The 19387-nt window shown below is 47.0% G+C and overlaps 1 protein-coding gene across 5 annotated transcripts in view; it reads right to left on the reverse strand.

Moving 5' to 3' along the window:
* Positions 1–14867, reverse strand: part of camk1da (calcium/calmodulin-dependent protein kinase 1Da) — a 238680-nt gene extending 223813 nt beyond the window's left edge. For all 5 annotated transcript variants that reach the window (XM_069907465.1, XM_069907467.1, XM_069907462.1 and 2 more), the window contains exon 1: positions 14771–14867. In XM_069907465.1, coding sequence (XP_069763566.1) covers positions 14771–14862 — 92 coding nt within the window. In that variant the 5' untranslated portion in view covers positions 14863–14867. The remainder of the gene's footprint in view (positions 1–14770) is intronic.
* Between the last annotated feature and the right edge of the window lie 4520 nt (positions 14868–19387).

Genomic DNA, 19387 nt, shown 5'->3' on the forward strand with positions numbered 1-19387 from the left:
AGTGATGGCCAAAAATGCTGATCTTTCCATCAAAGCCCACATTCCACCAGTGAACAAATAGGAGGCTCACTTTCAACCAAATTCTTCCAAACTTCACAAGTTAAACAGAAAGAAATCACATCATTTCCAGTCTCTACAGCTTGAAGAGAATTTAAGCTAATTTAACATTTAATATCAAGGAGAATTGATCAGAGCTACATTTCCAATTACACAGCATCATACATCAGAAAGAGAGTTGGCCACTCTCGATTCAGGGCTGTGTGCTGATTTCCGTTTCGTGGAAAACTCAGGAATTTCTGTTCTCGCTATTGCATTTGGTTTGTTGCCATGGAGATCAACTGATGGAGTTAATCACTTTCATTATTTTTAAAATTGAATACATCTGCTGTTCCCGTGAAGCCAGGTTGTCTTTTTAAAGAGCTGTTTTGTTCTGGTTCAATGTCCCCATGAGCAGGATCAGCCCTGGAGTCAGCCCATTTTTCACTTGCTCAGGAGCCCGGCCTAACAAACAGAATGGTGCACAGTGCAACACTCCCCTGCCTCACATCACTGCCAACCATCTCACCCCTGCCTCAAATCAAGTGTCACACGTCAGTGGAGATGCAGGTTCTCTGCAGTGCACCCTTCCAGAGAGACAAAGAACACAAGAAATAGGAGCAGGAGTCGGCCATCCGGCCCATCAAACCTGCTCCGCCATTCACTGAGATCGTGGCGGATCTGATGATAGGCTCATCTCCACCGACCTGTCTTTTCCCCATATCCCTTACTTCCACCACTATGTAAAATTCTATCCAGCCTTGTCTTAAATATATTTACTGAGGTCACCTCCACTGCTTCAATGGGCAGCAAATTCCATAGATTCCCCTCCATCTGGGAAAAGCAGTTCCTCCTCATCTCCATCTTTACTCCCTTGAATTTTGAGGCTATGTCCCCTAGTTCTGGTCAATGGGAACAACTTATCTAACTCTATCTTATCTAAGCCTTTCATTATTTTATGTTTCTAGAAGATTCCCTCTCATTTTTCTAAATTCTATCGAGTACACTCCCAGACGATGCACTCTCCTCATGGGCCAAACCCCTCATCTCTGGAATCAGCCTGGTGAACCTCGTCTGTACTGCCTCCAAAGCCAGTACATCCTTTCTCAAGAGACCAGAACTGCACACAGTACTCCAGATGCGGCCTCACCAGTTCCTTGTAAAGTTGGAGCATAACCTCCCTGCTAAATTCAATCCCTCCAGCAATGAACCTGCAAAGATATTTCCCATGGGCAGTGAGAATGTTGAACAACCAAAGGAAAAGTTCACACTAACCTGGACTCTAATATTCTCATTTACTTATTTATATGTAAACTTGTCCTGCATATCTGTATGTCCTGTTTATCTGTGTTATGTCTGGTTGTGTGTCTGTGTGTTTTGCACCAAGGACCAGAGAACACTGTTTCATCGGGTTGTACTTGAGCAATCGAATGACAGTATACTTGACTCGAGAAGCACACTGGCACATTTCTCCCAAGTTTTGCAGAGCAACATCACGCGAGATGAGCTTTCAATCCAGAACAGAGTGAAGGTCAGACTTGAGTAACAAGGCATTTCTTTCACCATGTCTGTTCTGTTGCTTGAAGACGTGCGTTCCACTGCAGCTCATTCATTCTGCTTTTCTTAAATAAATCTTGTCTCTGTCACTGTGCCATACACTCACAAAGGGTGTTGTGTGCGAGTGCTTCTGGGATTTCTCAGCTCCTGATCTCTTCAAAGCCTTGATCCTATCATGTCCAGAAGAGTTGGAAAGTCACCGTTCGAGACATTTTCTCCAACAAGCTCAGGATCATAGAACACACTACAGCCTTTTGGCCCTCGATGTTGTGCCAAACCATATATTGCTTTAAAAAGTTCTAAACCCTCCGAACCTTGTAAGTCTACATTTTTCTTCCATCCATGCACTTGTCTAAGAGTCTCTTAAATGCCCCTAATGTTTCAGTCTCCACCACCACCCTGGCAAGGATTTCCAATCACCCAGACCTCTCTAAGTTTAAAAAAAAACTTATTCCTGCTGTCCATGGTACGATGATCACCCGCCGAAACGAAGCAAGCAGTCAAAGGCTTTATTAACCAGAAAACCTTGGCATGCCTCTACATGCTGCTGGCTCAAGCCCAAGGCAGGTTTGGAGGGAGGAGACTAGGGCTCCCAGACTTTATTAAGGATCTTATGGGGTGGAGCTACAGGGACAGAAGGCAGGCCTGCCTGCTCAGTCCAGCGAGGTCATGCCTGCAGTACTGCATTCCACCACATTGTCTCCCCTAAACTTCACTCCCCTCACACTGTACACGACTTCTGCTGTTTGCTATTCCTGCCCTGGGAAAAAAGGTGCTGGCTGTCCACCCTATCTATGCCTCTCAATCTTGTAGACCTCTATTAAGTATTCGCTCCAAAGAGAAAAGTCCCAGCCCTGTTAACCTTGCCTCATAAGATGTATTTTCCCATCCAGGCAACATCCTGGTAAATCTCCTCTGCACCCTCTCCATAGCCACCACATCCTTCTTGTAATGAGGTGACCAGAACTGAACACAATACTCCAAGTGTGGTCTCACCGGAGATTTGCAGACCTCTTGACTCTTAAACTCAACCCCTCCCCACCCCATTAATGTAGCCCAGCATCCCATTGGCCTTCTTAACTATCCTATCAACCTGCACGGTGACAACGGGGGATCTATGGATTGAGGACCCCCCCCCACCCCACCACAGGTTCAGTGAATAGCTAATACACAAATGTGCTGGAGGATCTCAGCAGGTCACATAGCCTCCACAGGAGGCAATATTTACAGTAAAACCCTTAGTATCCGGAATTCTAGCAACCGGCAGCCTCAAGCTACCAGAAAAAAAAGAAAATAAATTTAAAAATTTAAATAAATAAGAATAAAATAATAGGTAAAGAATATGCGTTTAAAATTGTAAAAGTAAATGTTCTCTGAGATAACACATAAACCTTTAGTGAAAACAGGAGTAAATATTTAGCCAGTGGAGGGCCTTGGTCAGGCTTTGCTTGTAGCAGCTGTTGAATAAAGTTGTGTGAAACAGCGATGGCATCGCCCAGGATGAGGAGGTGGTTAATGCCGCTTGCTGTTGGGGCGACTCTCTTAAAGTGTCTCCTTATCCCTGCTTAGTAAGTCGCCCTGGTCAGAGGCTTTATCTGTAAACCTGTGGTGGGGGGGTGCGGGGGAGTTAATTATCTATAAATGTTATTGCTCATCTTTCAGGCAGTTCCATGGAGCGACGGTTAAATGTTTTCAAAGAATGTGACTGAAAATAAAGTTAAATGTTTTAAGGCTTATATATTCATGAAAGTGAAATTTGTTCAGTGTAAGTACAGTATATTTTTGTATTTTAAATTGTTTATTCTTAATGCAGTTGTATTACTTAAGCAATGTAAATCTCAAGCAACCAGAAAGTACACTTAACTGGCTTCTACCAATCCCCATAGTGTCAGATACCAGGGGTTTTACTGTATAATCAATGTTTCTGGCCTGACGTCTTTGTCAAGGTATGAGCAAAACTCAGCCTGGCACCAAAATAAAGATGGGCTTTTTTGCTGTCCTGCAAAGCCCCACAAAGAGGTTCCCCTAATCCGTGTCCCAGGAGAAGAGTCCCGTCAGAAACGTGAAGCGTCCGTGGATCTTGCCACCTCCTCCTGCAGCCCCGTGACCTCCACGCACAAAGATGCTGCAGGAAATCAGGTCAGGCAGCGTCCACAGAAAGTAAGGGGCATTTCAAACCTGGGCCTTGCATCGGCAGTGCCAAAAATCTGGGGGGGGGGGGGAAATGAGGAGGAGCACAGGCTTACAGGTGATGGGTGAATGCCGATGAGGTGGGGGAAGAAAGGAGTGGAGCTGAGGGGGATGGAAGAGGGGCTTTTCCCACACAGCCTCCTGTCCACTCTAGCAGCAAACCCGAGCTCCTTCACCCTCATCGGTCCCTGGATCCAGACCCCTGACACGATCAGAAGCCATCAGTGCCAAAGGCCCTTTAGGAGCACGGTCTGCAGCAGAGACAGTCCTCGACATCACCCAACATTCAAAACTGGTTCCAATGCAGCAATGAATGGCAAATAACACCTGTGCCAGTAAAACATCTTCCTGTTGGATTGTCCTGTCCCTCCCACCCCATTATTTAGCACATACCTTGTTGAAGGGCTCGTCCGAAACGCCGATACCTTTGCTGTATAAAGAACACTGTTTGACCTGCTGAGTCTCTCCGGTGGGGGGGGGGGGGGGGGAAGGAGCGGGGTGCAGTATCAATTCAGGGTTATGTTGCAAGATGTGAAACCAAACTGTGCCTCCCCCCCCCCCCCCCCGTGTTAGTGAGAGGGATGGCCTGTTGACTCAGACTGATAAATCTGGGAAACTCAGGTACAGGCAATCCCATCAAATGACTGAATAAAACTGGGCTCAGGTTTCGCGTTAATTGGTTTGCCTATAATAAAAGCACAATAAACCTTCTATGGTGCACAATTCCCCCGGGGCCATGTCCCTGGAACATTTGTCTGTGGGGGACATTGGAAACAAGGTCCAGTAACTGTTGAAAATGACAAGCAAAATTCTTAGAAGGGTTGTCGGCAAATCACGTCACAGCAGCTCCCAGCAGTCTCTCCATTGAGTGATACCTGGTTAGGTTTGGGGAGGTGGTGGGGGGTGGGGGGGAGGGGGTGGTGGAATTCCCCTCAGAATAGCAGGTCAAGTACAGGCTCAATGGAGGGGAGAGTGGGGAGAAACTGTGATCTCTCCACCTCCCTTCAAGTGTTCTGAAGGGCCTGACTAGATGGGAAGAGACCAAATGTTTCAAGGCGCGCTGAGAAACGTGGGTGTAGGTGAGGGTATCAAGGTACTTTGGTGACAGGTCGGGGAAGTGCCGCTAACACCAGGGGTGATGGGGAGAGTGATCGTGGGGCAAGTAATAGCAACAAAGGGTGGAGCTGGAGCTGGCCAAGGCAGGAATGGAGGCTCTCACACTCTCATGCTGCAGGTGGCCATTCAACGATTTATGGGCATGTCATCCCCTAGCAGAAAAATCTCACCAGTCCTACTCCCTCATTTCCCTCCAGCCCTGCAAATTCTCTCTCACACATTCCCTTTGAATCTTCCCACCCCCCCCCCCCCCCCCCACATTTACCTACAGCAGGGGTGACATACAGCAACCAATTAGCCTACCATCCTGGCTTTGGGATGTGGTTCATGAGCCTCAAGGTCTATACAGCCCAGAGACCAGATGACCTACATGTACATTGAAAGAGCCTCTAAAATCATCTTCCAAAATACCTTCAGATTCTGGAACCCCTTTCCTGGGATTCAATGGCAAAAATAAAATCTGACTCCACTAATTAAGAGAGAGAAAACAAACCCTACCCAAAAATCTTCTTGGTGGGGAAAAGGCTGGAGTCTATAAAAATGCAATCACAGAACATCTGGCTGAAGGGGTACCAGGTATCAGAACAGAAATGCAGGAGGGTGCTGGGGGCTTCCAGGTCATGTCGGAGGTTTGGATCTGGAGTTCTGACTGCTGATGGTTTGGACTGGACTCTGTGAGGCTGAAGAAGCACTGGAGGCAAATCCACGGACACTCAGTACCACTGGGGTGAGGGGGGGGGGGGATTCTCTTTTGCTTCTCTTTCTCTGACTGTAAGGGGCACAGGGCAATTTGTGTTGATGGTGAATCTTTATCTGCCGTACAGTAGACTGAAGGAAATTTTGTGTAACATCATATATTTTGTTTTATTACATGACAGTAAAATAATCTTGAACCTTGTACAGAAAAAATTGGAAAGGTTTATTGTCGTAAATCTTGTAACCTTGTAAGAAAAAAATTAGAGGGTTAAAGTAGGTAGGGAAAAATTAGGTTGTTGTGGAGTAGGTTTACATAGGTCAGTACAACATTGTGGGCTGAAGGGCTTGTTCTGTGCCGTTATGTTCTATAATTCATCTCTCAAAGTGATTTTTGAGGCCTCTAAAGCTAAGACCCTGTTCATAAACCCTCAAACCAAGACAGAACTAGGGCACAACGACTATTCTATCATTTCAGAATTTCCAACCATCCTTGATCTCCCCCGATGCTGCTCGACCCTCTGATGTACCGAACAGATGATTTACTTTGCTTCAGTTTTCATTGGGATGTGATCAGGTCAACTTCAGGTCTAGCTTTGACCTCACTCTCGAAAGAGACCTCCCCTCCTCAAGCTAATTGACAGAAACCCTGTGAATTCAGGGTGTGAACTAAGCTGGTGTGGAGACAGTTCAATGAAGGACAACTAAAGTCAGTTCACTGTAAATCATAAGGCTTTATTCATCGGCTCGAGCATATATTTGGTTTGATATTAGAATCTGAACTTCTCATTAATAAATATTGTGGATGTCAGATACTTTATGTGCATTACATAAAAACAGGAAATAGGAGCAGGAGTCAGCCTTTTGGCCCGTTGAGCCTGTTCCGCCATTCAATGAGATCATGGACTCATCTCCACCTCCCTGCTTTTTCCCCATCTCCCTTAATTCCCCTACTATGTAAAAATCTATCTAAACTCATCGTAAATCTATTTACTGAGGTCACCTCCACTAAGCTATGTCCCCTAGTCCTGGTCTCTCCCACCAATGGAAACAACTTACCTACCTCTATCTTATTGATGCCTTTCATAATTTTAAACATTTCTATAAGATCCCCTCTCATTCTTCTAAATTCCAGCAAGTACAGCCCCAGATGACTAAATCTCTCCTCATAGGCTAACCCTCTCATTCCTGGAATCAATCTGGTGACCCTCCTCTTCACCATCTCCAAAGCCAGTGCATCTTTCCCCAAGTAAAGAGACCAGAACTGCACGCAGATACTCCAGATACAGTCTCACCAGTACCCTGTACAGTGGGAGCATTCCGTCCCTGCTCCTAAACACAATCCCTCCAGCAATGAAGGCCAATCTTCCATTTGCTTTCTTGACAGCCTGCACTGCCACATATATCAAGGTACTGAAAAAAAGTTCATTTTGTGTGCAGTCCAGCTACTCATCCTACACACAGTACAGCAGCAAAACACGGTGTACAGAGTTGCAGAGAGATCGGTCAGAAGAGAGTGGTAGGGTTCAGAGGAGAGGGTTTTGATTGACAGATTCTGAGATCTTGATGGAATGGATTTGAGATATTCTATAGGTGTATCGTGGAGAGCATTCTGACAGGTTGCATCACCATCTGGTAATGGAGGTGCCAATGCACAGGACAGGAACAGGATACAGAGTGTTGTAAACTCGGCCAACGTCATCATGGGCTTCAGTCTACACTCCGTCGAGGACATCTACAAGAAGCGGTGTCTAATGTAATCACAGATATCTTTAATATCTCATTCCAGCAGGTCGTGGTACCCAACTGTTTCAAACAGGCGTCAATCATACTGGTGCCCAAAAAGAGTGTAGTAACCTGCCTTAACGACGATCGATCTGCAGCACTTACATCAACACTGAAGTGTTTTGAAAGGCTGGAGATGAAGCCTATCAGCTCCTGTCTGAGCAGTGACATGGATACAATCCAGTTCACTTATCGTAGAAACAGGTCTAGGTGGATTCTATCTCACTAGCTCTACAAAGAACCCTGGAAAACCTGAACAGCAAAGATGATCAGGGTGCTCTTTATCGACTACAATTCGGCATTTAACACCATCATTCCCTCAAAATTGTTCAGCAAACTCAAGACCTGGGACTCAACACCCCACTGTGGAATTGGATCATGAATTTCCTCACCTCCAGACCACAATCAGTGAAGATTGGTAAGAACTTCTCCTCCACAATCTCCATCAGTACCTGATCACCACAGAGCTGTGTTCTTAGCCCCCTGTTCTACTCACTTTACACCTACAACTGTGAAGCTCAGTACGACAGCAACACCATCTACAAATTACCACGGTAATGAGTTGTATAAAGGAAGGGAATGGAGATTGAAAACTTGGCTGAATGGAGCACCATCAACAACCTTCCACTCAATGTCACTAAAACGGAGAGCTGATTGTTGACTTCAGGAAAGGAAAGCCAGAGGTTTACAATCCAGTGATCATTCGAGGATCAGAGGTGGAGAGGGAGTCACTCGGAGGATCTTTCCTGGACCCAACACACCAATGGCATCGTGAAGAAAGCATGTCCGCACCTCTACTTCCTCAGGAGTTTGTGGAGGTTCGGTATGACACTAGAAACCCTGGCAAATTTCTACAGAGGTGTGGTGGACCAGCTGTATCATGGTCTGGTATGGGGACACCAATACCCCTGAGCATAAAACCTGGTGAGCAGTTTTGGGCTCCTCATTTAAGAAAGGATGTGCTGATGTTGGAGAGGGTTCAGAGAGATTCATAGCAGGAACATTTGACAGCTCTTGGCCTGTACTCATTGGAATTTAGATGAATGAAGGCTGGGCGGGGGGAATCTCATTGAAACATTTGGAACAATGACAGAGTAGTTGTAAAAAGGTCATTCCCCATGGTGGGAGAGCCCAGGACAAGAGGCACATTTCAGGATCGAAGGGTGTCTGCTTAGAATAGAGATGAGGAGAAATTTCTTTAGCCAGAGCGTGGTCAATCTGTGGAATTTGTTACCACAGGTGGTTGTGGAGGCCAGGTCACTGCGTGTTTTTAAGGCAGAGATTGAGAGGTTCTTGATTATCCAGGGCATCAAAGCTTATGGGGAGAAGGTCGGGCAACGGGACTGAGTAGGAAGATGGATCAGCTCATGATTAAATGGTGGGGAAGACTCAATGGGCTGAATAATCTGTTCCTGCTCCTATATCTTATGGTCTAAAATCCAGAATGAATTTTCTTGATTACAGTTCCATAGATTTCTTAATAAAACCTCAGTGCAGATAATTGTTCGAGAGAGAAAATTAATGTATCTTGTTAACGCTGCAAATAACTCGACAAGGAACTATATAGAGCTATTTAGTCGAAAATATTGTGACTGTCTGCGGATGCCTGCTGGCATTTTCTCATACTTTGATGAAGGGCTGAAGCCCGAAACATCAGTTATGTATCTTTACCATTGCTACATAAAGGACACTTTTTCACCCGCGAAGCTTCTCCAGCATTTTGTGCTTTTACTTCAACTACGCGGTCTACAGATTTCTGTGATTTACTCCTTGCATTTATTTAACACCTTTAACATTACTTGACAAAGGCGTTATCCAACTACGACTAAGCACCAAGTCAAGAAGGGATGAAGGCCACAATCCAAAGATGCTTTAAAGAGAATTTCAGGTGAAGAAACAAAAGCTGCTACTCTTCCATGCAATGGTTAAATAATGAGATCAGCAGCCGGACTTCTGACTGGTAACTCAGAGGCAAGAATTCAAATACCACCCCAGCAACAAAGGGATTTAATGAACAAGCAAATACAGAATGTATGCCAACCTCAGTTAAAGTTTTTTCAAAATGTAGACATACAGCACACTATTAGGGGCCTACTGGCCCACAAAGCTGTACTGCCCAAATACTCCAATTAGCCTCCTACTCCTGTACGTTTCTGAAAGGTGAGAGAAAACCAGAGAAATTCCACACAGAGAGAATGCGCACACACACCCAACGGACAGTGCCAGATTTGAACCTGGGTCATTGGCACTGTAAGCGTGGCACTAATCACTACACTATCCATGCCACAGGAAGACCAGAATGTAGCAAAGCCCCAGAATGTAGCAGTAGTTGTGGAGAGAGAAATTATGTCTCAGTTCAAAGACCTGAAATGTTATTCTGAGAAGACATTCCTCTGAGCAATTTGTCTGATCCATTTCCCCAATTATTAAAACAGTGTTTGCACAGAATCAGCCTCTAAACACAGTTAGAGGATTTTTCAGGAACCAAATTAACAAGATAATTACTGGGAATTTAAAGTACAGTATCAGAAACTTGAAATTTCTAAGAAAAGGCAAGTTTCCAAAATGAGTTTTATATCTCAAGTGTGACAACTTCAGAAGGTGCACAAACTCCTTCAACTGATAAAGTCATCCACTTCCCTGAGCACTATGGATCAACACGTGTCTAATAAAGCACATCCCTCCTGGCCGGGTATATCACAACTTGGGTTTCAATTGCAGATTGTCAGAAAGCCAGATATCCATGTCCCATCCCCAATACCTGTACAGGTGAGTATTGGAGATATGGGGAGTTGAGGGGAATAAAATGGGATCAGTGTCAGGTTTATTGTCATCTGACTGTACAAGTACAACCTGATGAAACAACGTTCTCCGGTCCTCAGTACAAAACACGCAGAGACACTTACAGACACAATACATTCAGACAAACAAAACATACGCAGGACAAGCATTTGATCTATGCAAATAAATAAATAAATAAATTGATTGATTGATAACTAGACAACATTATTTTGTGAATATGAAAGTCTCGGAGGGTGAGTGGGAGCAGTTCCTTTGGTCGTTCAGCATTCTCACTGCCCGTGGGAAGAAGCTGTTCCTCAGCCTGGTGGTGCTGGCTCTGATCCTCCTGTATCTCTTCCCCGATGGGAATAGCTGAAAGATGCTGTGTTTGGGGTGGAAGAGGTCCTCAAGGATTTTGTGTGCCCTCTTCAGACAACAATCCTGGCAGATCACATTGGGGAAGGGTGGAGGGAGACTCCAGTAATCCTCTCTACCACTCTTATGGTCCTATTGATTGCCCTCCGATCTATTTCTCTGAAGCAACCGTCCCACACTGTAGCCAGCCAGGGTGCTCTCAATAGACTTCCTGTAGAAGGTTGACGTGATGGTGGCTGGTAACCTTGCCCTCTTCAGTCTTCTCAGGAAGTGCAATCAGTGCTGCACCTTCCTGACAAGTGAGACGTTGAGTGTCAACGATTGGTCACTAGTTCAATGAACTCCAAGGAACTTGGTACTCTCCACTAGAGATGTTGATGTGTAGTGGAGCGTAGTCGTTCCTGATACAACTGAAGTCCACTATCGTCTTTCATCTTATCAACGTTTCAGGTCAAGAGCCTTTATCAATAAATTCTTTGTGTAAATGGGTACTGGATTGTCAGTGCAGATTGAAGGGCCTGTTTCAATGCTATAATGACTCCTTTCACAATCTCAAGGCCAGTGCTAAGAAAGTGATGCCTTTCAAACAGAGAATCAACGTGGAAGGTTACAGCTACAGATTACGTCCTTCACTTAATTGGTGTGGGACTGGAACAGGCACCGATCTCACAAATCTTACCCTGGATAATTTATTCACAGGAATCACCGCAAATCATTTATGCCAGTGTGCACTTGTCTCCTGCAGACAAAGAGACGGCAAGGAGAGAGGTGGAGAGGTTTAGAACCCCAGAACGTGCACGACCCTGCAGAAGGCCATGGTGAATCCCTGTAAGTCTTTATCCTGGAGATCACAGGAGGTATTTAAAGAGTCAGATACATTTTTTATCATTTATTGTGTATCCAGATACAGTGAAAAACATTGTTAGGGTGGTACGGTTAGCACAGCACCAGTGACCCAAGTTCAAATCTGGTGCTCTTTGTAAGGAATTTCCCCTGTGTCTGTGTGGGCTCCTCTGGGTGGTCTGGTCCCATCCAAAGATGTACAGGGTGAGAAGGATAATTGGTCACGTGGATATATTTTGGTGGCATTGGCTTGTGGGCTGGAAGGGCCTGTAATTGTGCTGTATCTCCAAGTTAAAAATTCAAGTAACCAACACAGTGTGCTCAGGGATCGGTGTTGTATCCTTCATTATCTGAGATGTAGATCAAAGGTTTGGAAAAGCTTGGAGGTAGGATCATAAGTTAGTTTGGGGAGGACACCAAACATGGTGTAGGAATGGGCAGTGAAGAAGGTTGACCAAGAATTGAAATGAACTGGGAAAGTGGGTCAATGAATGGGAGATGGAATCTAGTTCCAATAACTGCTGAGTGATGCATTTAAGAACACATGTCTGGTTGCATCGCTGTCTGGTGTGGAGGCGCCAAATCTCAGGACAGGAAAAACCTCAAGAGGGTCATTGATTCACCCCACGACATCACATGCCCCAGTCTTCACTCCATCAAAGACATCAACACGAGGCGGTGTCTTAAAAAAGCAGCCTCTATCTTCAAGGACCCCCCAGTACCAGACCAGGCCCTCTTCACTCTGCTACCATCAGTGGCACAAGGACGGCTTCTTCCCCTCTGCCATCAGGTTCTTGTATAATCAATGAACCACAGACACGGCCTAACTTTGGCTTTTCGTGCACTATTTTTATTTACTTTGAAGTAATTATAGAAATGTTTTCCCTGAGATGCTGCAGCAAAACAAATTTCATGAAAACAAACACAACACAAAAAACTCTGAATCAGAATTTATTGTCATGAACATGTCATAAAATTCATTGTTTTGCGGCAGAATTCTTGTGCGAAATTACTATAAATTAAGTTTAAAAATAAATAAATACATTAGTGCAAAAGAAGAAGTGAGGTCATGTCTGTGGTTCGTTATCTGTTCAGAAATCTGTTGGCAGAGGGGAAGAAGCTGTGTGTGGACCATTGAGTGTTTGTCTTCAGGCTCCTGTACCTCCTCCCTGATGAGGAGTCAAACCAGGGCCAGGACATACCCAGTAAATGATGGGGCTCTGGGGCATGTTGTACAAGTATGTAGCTCCCACAAAGTGGCCACACAGAGGGACAAAAACATCTGACATGCCGGCCTTCCTCAGCCGAGGCAAGGCGTTCAAGGGTTTGGATGACATGTTACGGTGGTGCTAAACCTTGGTGAGACTGCTCGCGGAGCATTGTGTACACCTGCCATGTGATAGGGAAGATGTGCATAAAAGACCCACAGGAAGGTAGTCTGGCGTTACAGGAAAGATTGGATAAGCTGGGACCGTTACCCCTAAAGTGAAGAAACCTTGGTGAAGGCATAGAAAATGATGAGGGCCGTGGATAAAGTAGATAAAGCAGTGGGAGGATTTGTCATTAAGTATAATGCCACACAATTGTCTTTGAGTTTAAAGGGATCCATTGATTTCACCCCCCCAAGGTCATGGTTCACAGTAACTGTTTTATAAAACTCATTGCAGGCTTACAAGGTCACTGCTCACGGTCCTTAAGGATAAAACTCTCCCAGGGAAGAGAATTCCATAGATTTAGTACCAAAGAATAAAACCCGAGATACTGAGTAGATCAGACAGCTTCTACAGGGAGAGGGCCAGCCAACCTTTCAGGGCACTGAACCCCCTATCAGAACAGGACTTTAAACTCAAACCCACTGCCCAAAACATCCATTATCCATTTCTCTCCATCTACGCTGCCTGACTGCTGAGTTTCTCCTGGAGGAAGAGATCAAAACCTGCAAACACCAACCTCAATTATTCCTTCAAACGCCAGGATTGGTAAAGAACCAAAAACTACAATTTGTACAGCACTTTATAATCTTTAAATCTCTCTGCCAATTAAATTCCTTTGTCATGCAGTCAGTTACAGGGGCACCTGGGCAAGATTTGCAGAGCAAGGTCCCTCCAACAGCAGTGTGCCAGGTCTTGTTACCCGGAGGAGCGGTTCCCTGGAGAGGACCCAGGAGGTTGGTGATGCCCAAGGCGGAATTGTATCAGAGAGAGAGAGAGAAAGAGAGAGAGCACCTCCCACCACCCGACGCTCCCTCGTCCCCCCTCAGAGCAGACCGCGGTGGAAAGCGGATCGCCAACACGATCCCACCGATTGCCGGGGGTGGTCGGAGCGAAGCCCCGGCGGCGGCTGCGCTGCATCGAGTCACCCACACAGGTGGGTGGGGAGCGCTGCCCCGTCCCGGGGGTCACTGCGCCGGCGTTCAGGACAGCAGCCTGACTCGGTGAAGGGCTGCCAGGACGGAGAGGCCCCGGCACAGGTCCAGGGAGGGGAGAGGGGACCGTCCACCAGCCCCTGTCCAGGGTGATGGTGAGGGGACCGTCCACCAGCCCCTGTCCAGGGTGATGGTGAGGGGACCGTCCACCAGCCCCTGTCCAGGGTGATGGTGAGGGGACCGTCCACCAGCCCCTGTCCAGGGTGATGGTGAGGGGACCGTCCACCAGCCCCTGTCCAGGGTGATGGTGAGGGGACCGTCCACCAGCCCCTGTCCAGGGTGATGGTGAGGGGACCGTCCACCAGCCCCTGTCCAGGGTGATGGTGAGGGGACCGTCCACCAGCCCCTGTCCAGGGTGATGGTGAGGGGACCGTCCACCAGCCCCTGTCCAGGGTGATGGTGAGGGGACCGTCCACCAGCCCCTGTCCAGGGTGATGGTGAGGGGACCGTCCACCAGCCCCTGTCCAGGGTGATGGTGAGGGGACCGTCCACCAGCCCCTGTCCAGGGTGATGGTGAGGGGACCGTCCACCAGCCCCTGTCCAGGGTGATGGTGAGGGGACCGTCCACCAGCCCCTGTCCAGGGTGATGGTGAGGGGACCGTCCACCAGCCCCTGTCCAGGGTGATGGTGAGGGGACCGTCCACCAGCCCCTGTCCAGGGTGATGGTGAGGGGACCGTCCACCAGCCCCGGTCCAGGAACCGTCTCGGTCCAAACCTCCAGCACAGTTTATAGCACAACCCAGAGCAACAACTCCAACCCGTAGCACCCGACACGTTCCCCGTGACCCACCCGAGCATCCGCCACCAAGAGCAGCCATTCAGTGGGAAACTTTGCATTGTCGTCCGATCCCGGACCCCACCCCCCCCGAGAGTGGGGGGCGGCGGCGGCCGGACCCTGATCGCACCTGCCGATTTGCACTGGCCCATTGGCTTTTACATTTCAAACGGACGCCTTTCTCAGCTACTTACGTCCCCAGGATCTCCTTGAATTCGAAAACCTTCTTGATATCGTCCGCTTGCTTTTTCCATGACATGTTGCCCTCTTCGATCTCCCGGGCCATTGCCCCCCTCCTCTTCCCCCCCTCCCCCCCAAGATCCACGCACCAGCCCCGAAGCGAAGCGAGGAAGACACTTCCTGGAGTCCCCCCTCCCCGTTTGAATGATTTCCCCTGTCGCCGCCTCCAACCCGCCTGTGCTCTCGAAGCGTCTGCAATTTGAATTGTCAGCCGGAGACCGAGAGAGAGGGTTAAAGTTTGCAGGTCTGGGCAAAGGGGGGTGGGCTTTGTTCGCTGCCCCAGGAGATGGGCGGGGGAGCCGCTCGCCCTGAGCCGGGGACTGAAGCTTCTCCGCTCCTCCAGTCCTGGCTGACGCCAATTCGCAATGCACCAAATGATTGGTAAATCCCAGTCACCGCGCCAGACCTGCCACTGACTGACTGGCTGCCCCTCCACCCCCTGCGTGAACCCCAGGACGGCGGGGTTGGACACCCCTTCCCCGTCTCCCTTCAACCTCCCCGCAGCGCGACTGCTCATTGCACCAAGACCTTGCAGCTCCCAAAGTCGGAGGGGAGAGAGGAAGAGAATGGAGGGGAGGGTGGGAGCAGGGGAAGAGGGGCCAGGCCCAATAAATGGAACTGGGGAAATGATCCTGACCGCCGTTGCTCACTGTGTGGAGTTTGCAGGCTCTCCCTCGATCTGCCTGGTGCCCAATGGTAGAATCTAAGGGGAGTGGCTAAGACTGAGTGTAGAATGTAGGATGAGGTTGATAAGATGGTTATGAAGGCATATGTGAGGGAACAAAGAACATTTACCTATGTCAACCGACTCCACAATTCTAACCTTTCCCCACCTCACACCCATAACCTTCTACTTTTCTTGCACCAATGTGCCTCTCAGTATTTTGAATGTCTCCATTGTACCAGCCTCCACCCCATCCCCCTCCCCCCCTATATCAATGCACTCCAAACTGTGTCATAAAAGGTTAGGTTAAATTGATCATAGAGTGAGTTTATAGGGGCCAGCAAAAGATTGTGGGCTGAAGTAAATAGATGGATGATGGTTGGGATCAATTCAATGGGCCGAAGGGTCTGTTTCTATGTTGTGCTGTATGTTACTGAGGGTCATCATTGTTACCTTGGAAGGAATTAATATTATTTTTATTTTCTTATTTTACTCAATTACTTTGGAAGGAAGGCATTGCCCTTTGATTTGCCAGAACATTACAGGATTAAATTGTACAGAAAGGTTCCACCAACTAGTCCAGTATCCAGGAATGGAACTGGAAAAGGGGTGATCTATTCAAACTATTCCAACCACTAAGAAATTTTGAAATAAGAAAGACTGTTCTGGTCTCAAAAACAGATTTTTAGAAGTTTAAAAAATCCCACTTCTGGAGGTAAATAATGTGATTTTTCTTTCACTTCAACAGCAAACCAACAGTCTCTTTGGAGTTGTTAAAATCACCCTGAGTTTGGTCCAAATTGTCGCCTTGAGAATTGATAATTGACTATCACCAATGCAAAATCGCCAAGGGCAGGTTGCCTCTTGCTTGGACCTTTGAGGCCCAGTCCAGGATCTCTGATCTCTTGGTATGAAGCCTTGGGTCAGATTTATTCCCAACTTCCCCTTCATTCGCATTCCTTGGAGCCGCAGAGCACAAAGCAGGCCCTTCGGACCAACTCACCCATGCTGACCCACTAGCCCATCTGGGCTCATCCCATTCGCCTGCATTTGGTCTGTATCCTTCCAACCCCTGTCTGTCGTATATCTGTCGAAATATCTTTTGAACTTTATAATTGTTGAAGAGATTTTCCAGGATGTTACCTGGATTAGAAAACAAGTCTTACGAGGCAAGGTTAACTGGGCTAGGACTTTTCTCTTTGGAGTGCAGAAGGAGAAGAGTAGACTTTAGAGAAGTCTACAAGATTCTCTGAGGCATAGATAGGGTGGACAGCCAGCACCTGTTTTCCAAGGCAGGAGTAGCAAACACTAGAGGACATGTGAGGGCATCAACGGATATGGGGAAAAGGGCGGAAATTGGAACTAGTGTTTGTAGGTTTACGGAACAGACTTGATGGGCCTCATGGCCGCTTTTGTTCCTTTACCTTGGATGTGTACAAAGTGAAGGGAAGAAAGTTCAGGGGAGACATCAGGGGTAAGTTATTTTTTATGCAGAGCGTTGTGTGTGCCTGGAATGCCTTGCCAGGGGTAGTGGTGGAGCCTGGAACATTAGGGGCATTTAAGAGATTCTTAGGATGAAAGAAGTACAGGCCCATGGATGAAAGAAAAACAGAGGGTTACAAGGTTGGAAAGGTTTAGTATTTTCTTGATAGGCCAGCACATTGAGGGCCAAAGGGCCTGTACTTGGCTGTAATGTTAGGCATTCCTGGTACAATGAATTTTTAGGCAAATATGCATCCTTGAGATGGCTTAATGTTGATTATATGTGCTGTGTAGTTGGGGTACTTGTGAAACTACTCCCAGTGGCTGTTTTAAATTAACACTCACCTGAAAGTGGTTTTAAAATCAAAATTAAAAAAAAATTTAGAAAAACCTTGATTCACAGAATACAACTGAAGAGCCTCTAGGACACTGCTGCTAGTCAGAGAGGCAATCAGCGATAGATATTTCAGTGCTAGAGGCAGGAAAATGTGATTGGCTCCCTCCGTTAATAATAGCAACCGGGGTGGGGAGGCAGAGTTCTAACATTGTCCAGACATTTATGAGACAGAATTTGAGCAATCAACACAGAAGACAGCTCTGTACAAAAAGGACAGGCTGCACCTGAACTGGAAGGGCAACAATATCCTTGTGGGCAGGTTTGCTGAAGCTGTTGGGGAGGGTTTAAACTCGTTTGGCGGGGCGGGAGCGGGGGGGGTGGGAATCAGAATGTAAGGGCAGAAATGAAGTCGAAGGACAAAAGCAAGATGCTATGTGCTCTGAGTTGGTGAGGGGAAGTCAGGCAGGGGACAAAACATAAAGGGAGCCAGTTAGAGGGGTTGAAATGTGTCTATTTCAATGCTAGGAGTATTAGGAATAAAGGGCTTGGATCAGTGAATGGAACTATGATGTGGTGGCCATTAATGAAACTTGGCTGGAGGAAGGACAGGATTGGCTGATGCAGGAACTTGGGTTTAGTTTAAAAAAAAATAGGATTGGAGATAGAAAAGGTGGGGGGAGGTTAACATTACAGGTCAGGGATAGTATCATGGCTATAGAAAGAGAGGACGCTGCAGAGGAAGTGTCCACTGAGTCGTTGTGGGTGGAAGTCAGAAACAGGAAGGGAGCTATCACTGTGCTGGTAGTCGTCTATAGGCCCCGATAGGCCTCAGGTCACAGAGGAGCAAATAAGCAGGCAGATTTTGAAATGGTGCAGGAAATACAGGGTTGTAGTTATGGGTGATTTCAACTTCCCTAATATTGACTGGCACTTCCTGACTACACGAGGATAGATGGGGCTGAATTTGTTAGAAGTGTCCAAGAAGGATTCCTGATATAGTATGTGGACCGGATGACGAGAGGAGAGGCCCCACTGGATCTGGTTCTGGGGAATGAACCTGGTCAGGGGGCTGACCTCTCAGTGGGGGAGCATTTCGGTGAGAGCGACCACAACTCCCTGAGCTTCAACATAGCTATGGAAAAGGATACAAACAGTCAAACTGGAAAGTGTTTAAGTGGGGAAGGGCTAATTATGAAGGGACGAGGCAGGAACTAGCGAGAATAAATTGGAAACAGATGTTTAAGGGTGAAAGCACAGAAGCGGAGGACCACTTGAGCAGGGTTCAAGATAGGTTTGGACAAAAAAAATATGATAGGAAAAGGGAACCGTGGCTGATGAAACAAGTCAGGCAACAAGTCAAGAGGAAGAAGGAATCTGGCGAGTCATGGGGAACCAGTGGGTAGGTAGGTGGAGCTGAGCTCATTGGTAGATTAGCTGTGATCTTATTGAATGTGACAGCAGGCATGATGGGCCAGATGTTTTGGAGAGGTTATGGTTATTTTAGTTCAAAAGTCCCATACTGTCTGTAAGGAGTTTGTACATTCTCCCCGTGTCCACGTAGGTTTCTTCCAGGAGCTCCAGTTTCCTCCACCATTCCAAAGGTATGGAAGCTGAAATTTAATTGGAGTATTTGGTCGGCATGGGCTCGTGGGCCGAAAGGGTCTGTAATCGTGCTCAGCCAAGTCAGGTTCCAATGCAATCTGCAACTTTGCAGATAACACCACCATTGTAACGTTCAAAAGAGATCAAGATGGGTACGTGGATAAGAGGTTAAAAGGGATATGGGCTAAAGACAAACTAAGTTTTTTGGGTTTTTATTCCAAATTCCAGCATCTGTAGTCTCCCATGTAACTCCTTCTCTACCTCCCTTCAGCTCCTCACTTGACAGGGAGGTGGGCAAAGTTTTTATTCTGGAACTATGAACACCATGGTTAGCGTGATGCTATTGCTATTTGAATCCGGCACTGTCTCTAAGGAGTTTTTACGTTCTCCCTGTGTTTGTGTGGGTTTTCCCAGGCACTCCAGTTTCCACCCCACCCTCAAAAAACAGGTTAATGTGGGTGCGTGGGTAGACCATTGGGTGATCAG

This window comes from Narcine bancroftii, chromosome 13 (assembly GCF_036971445.1).
Source record: "Narcine bancroftii isolate sNarBan1 chromosome 13, sNarBan1.hap1, whole genome shotgun sequence".
In the NCBI taxonomy this organism is placed as follows: domain Eukaryota; kingdom Metazoa; phylum Chordata; class Chondrichthyes; order Torpediniformes; family Narcinidae; genus Narcine; species Narcine bancroftii.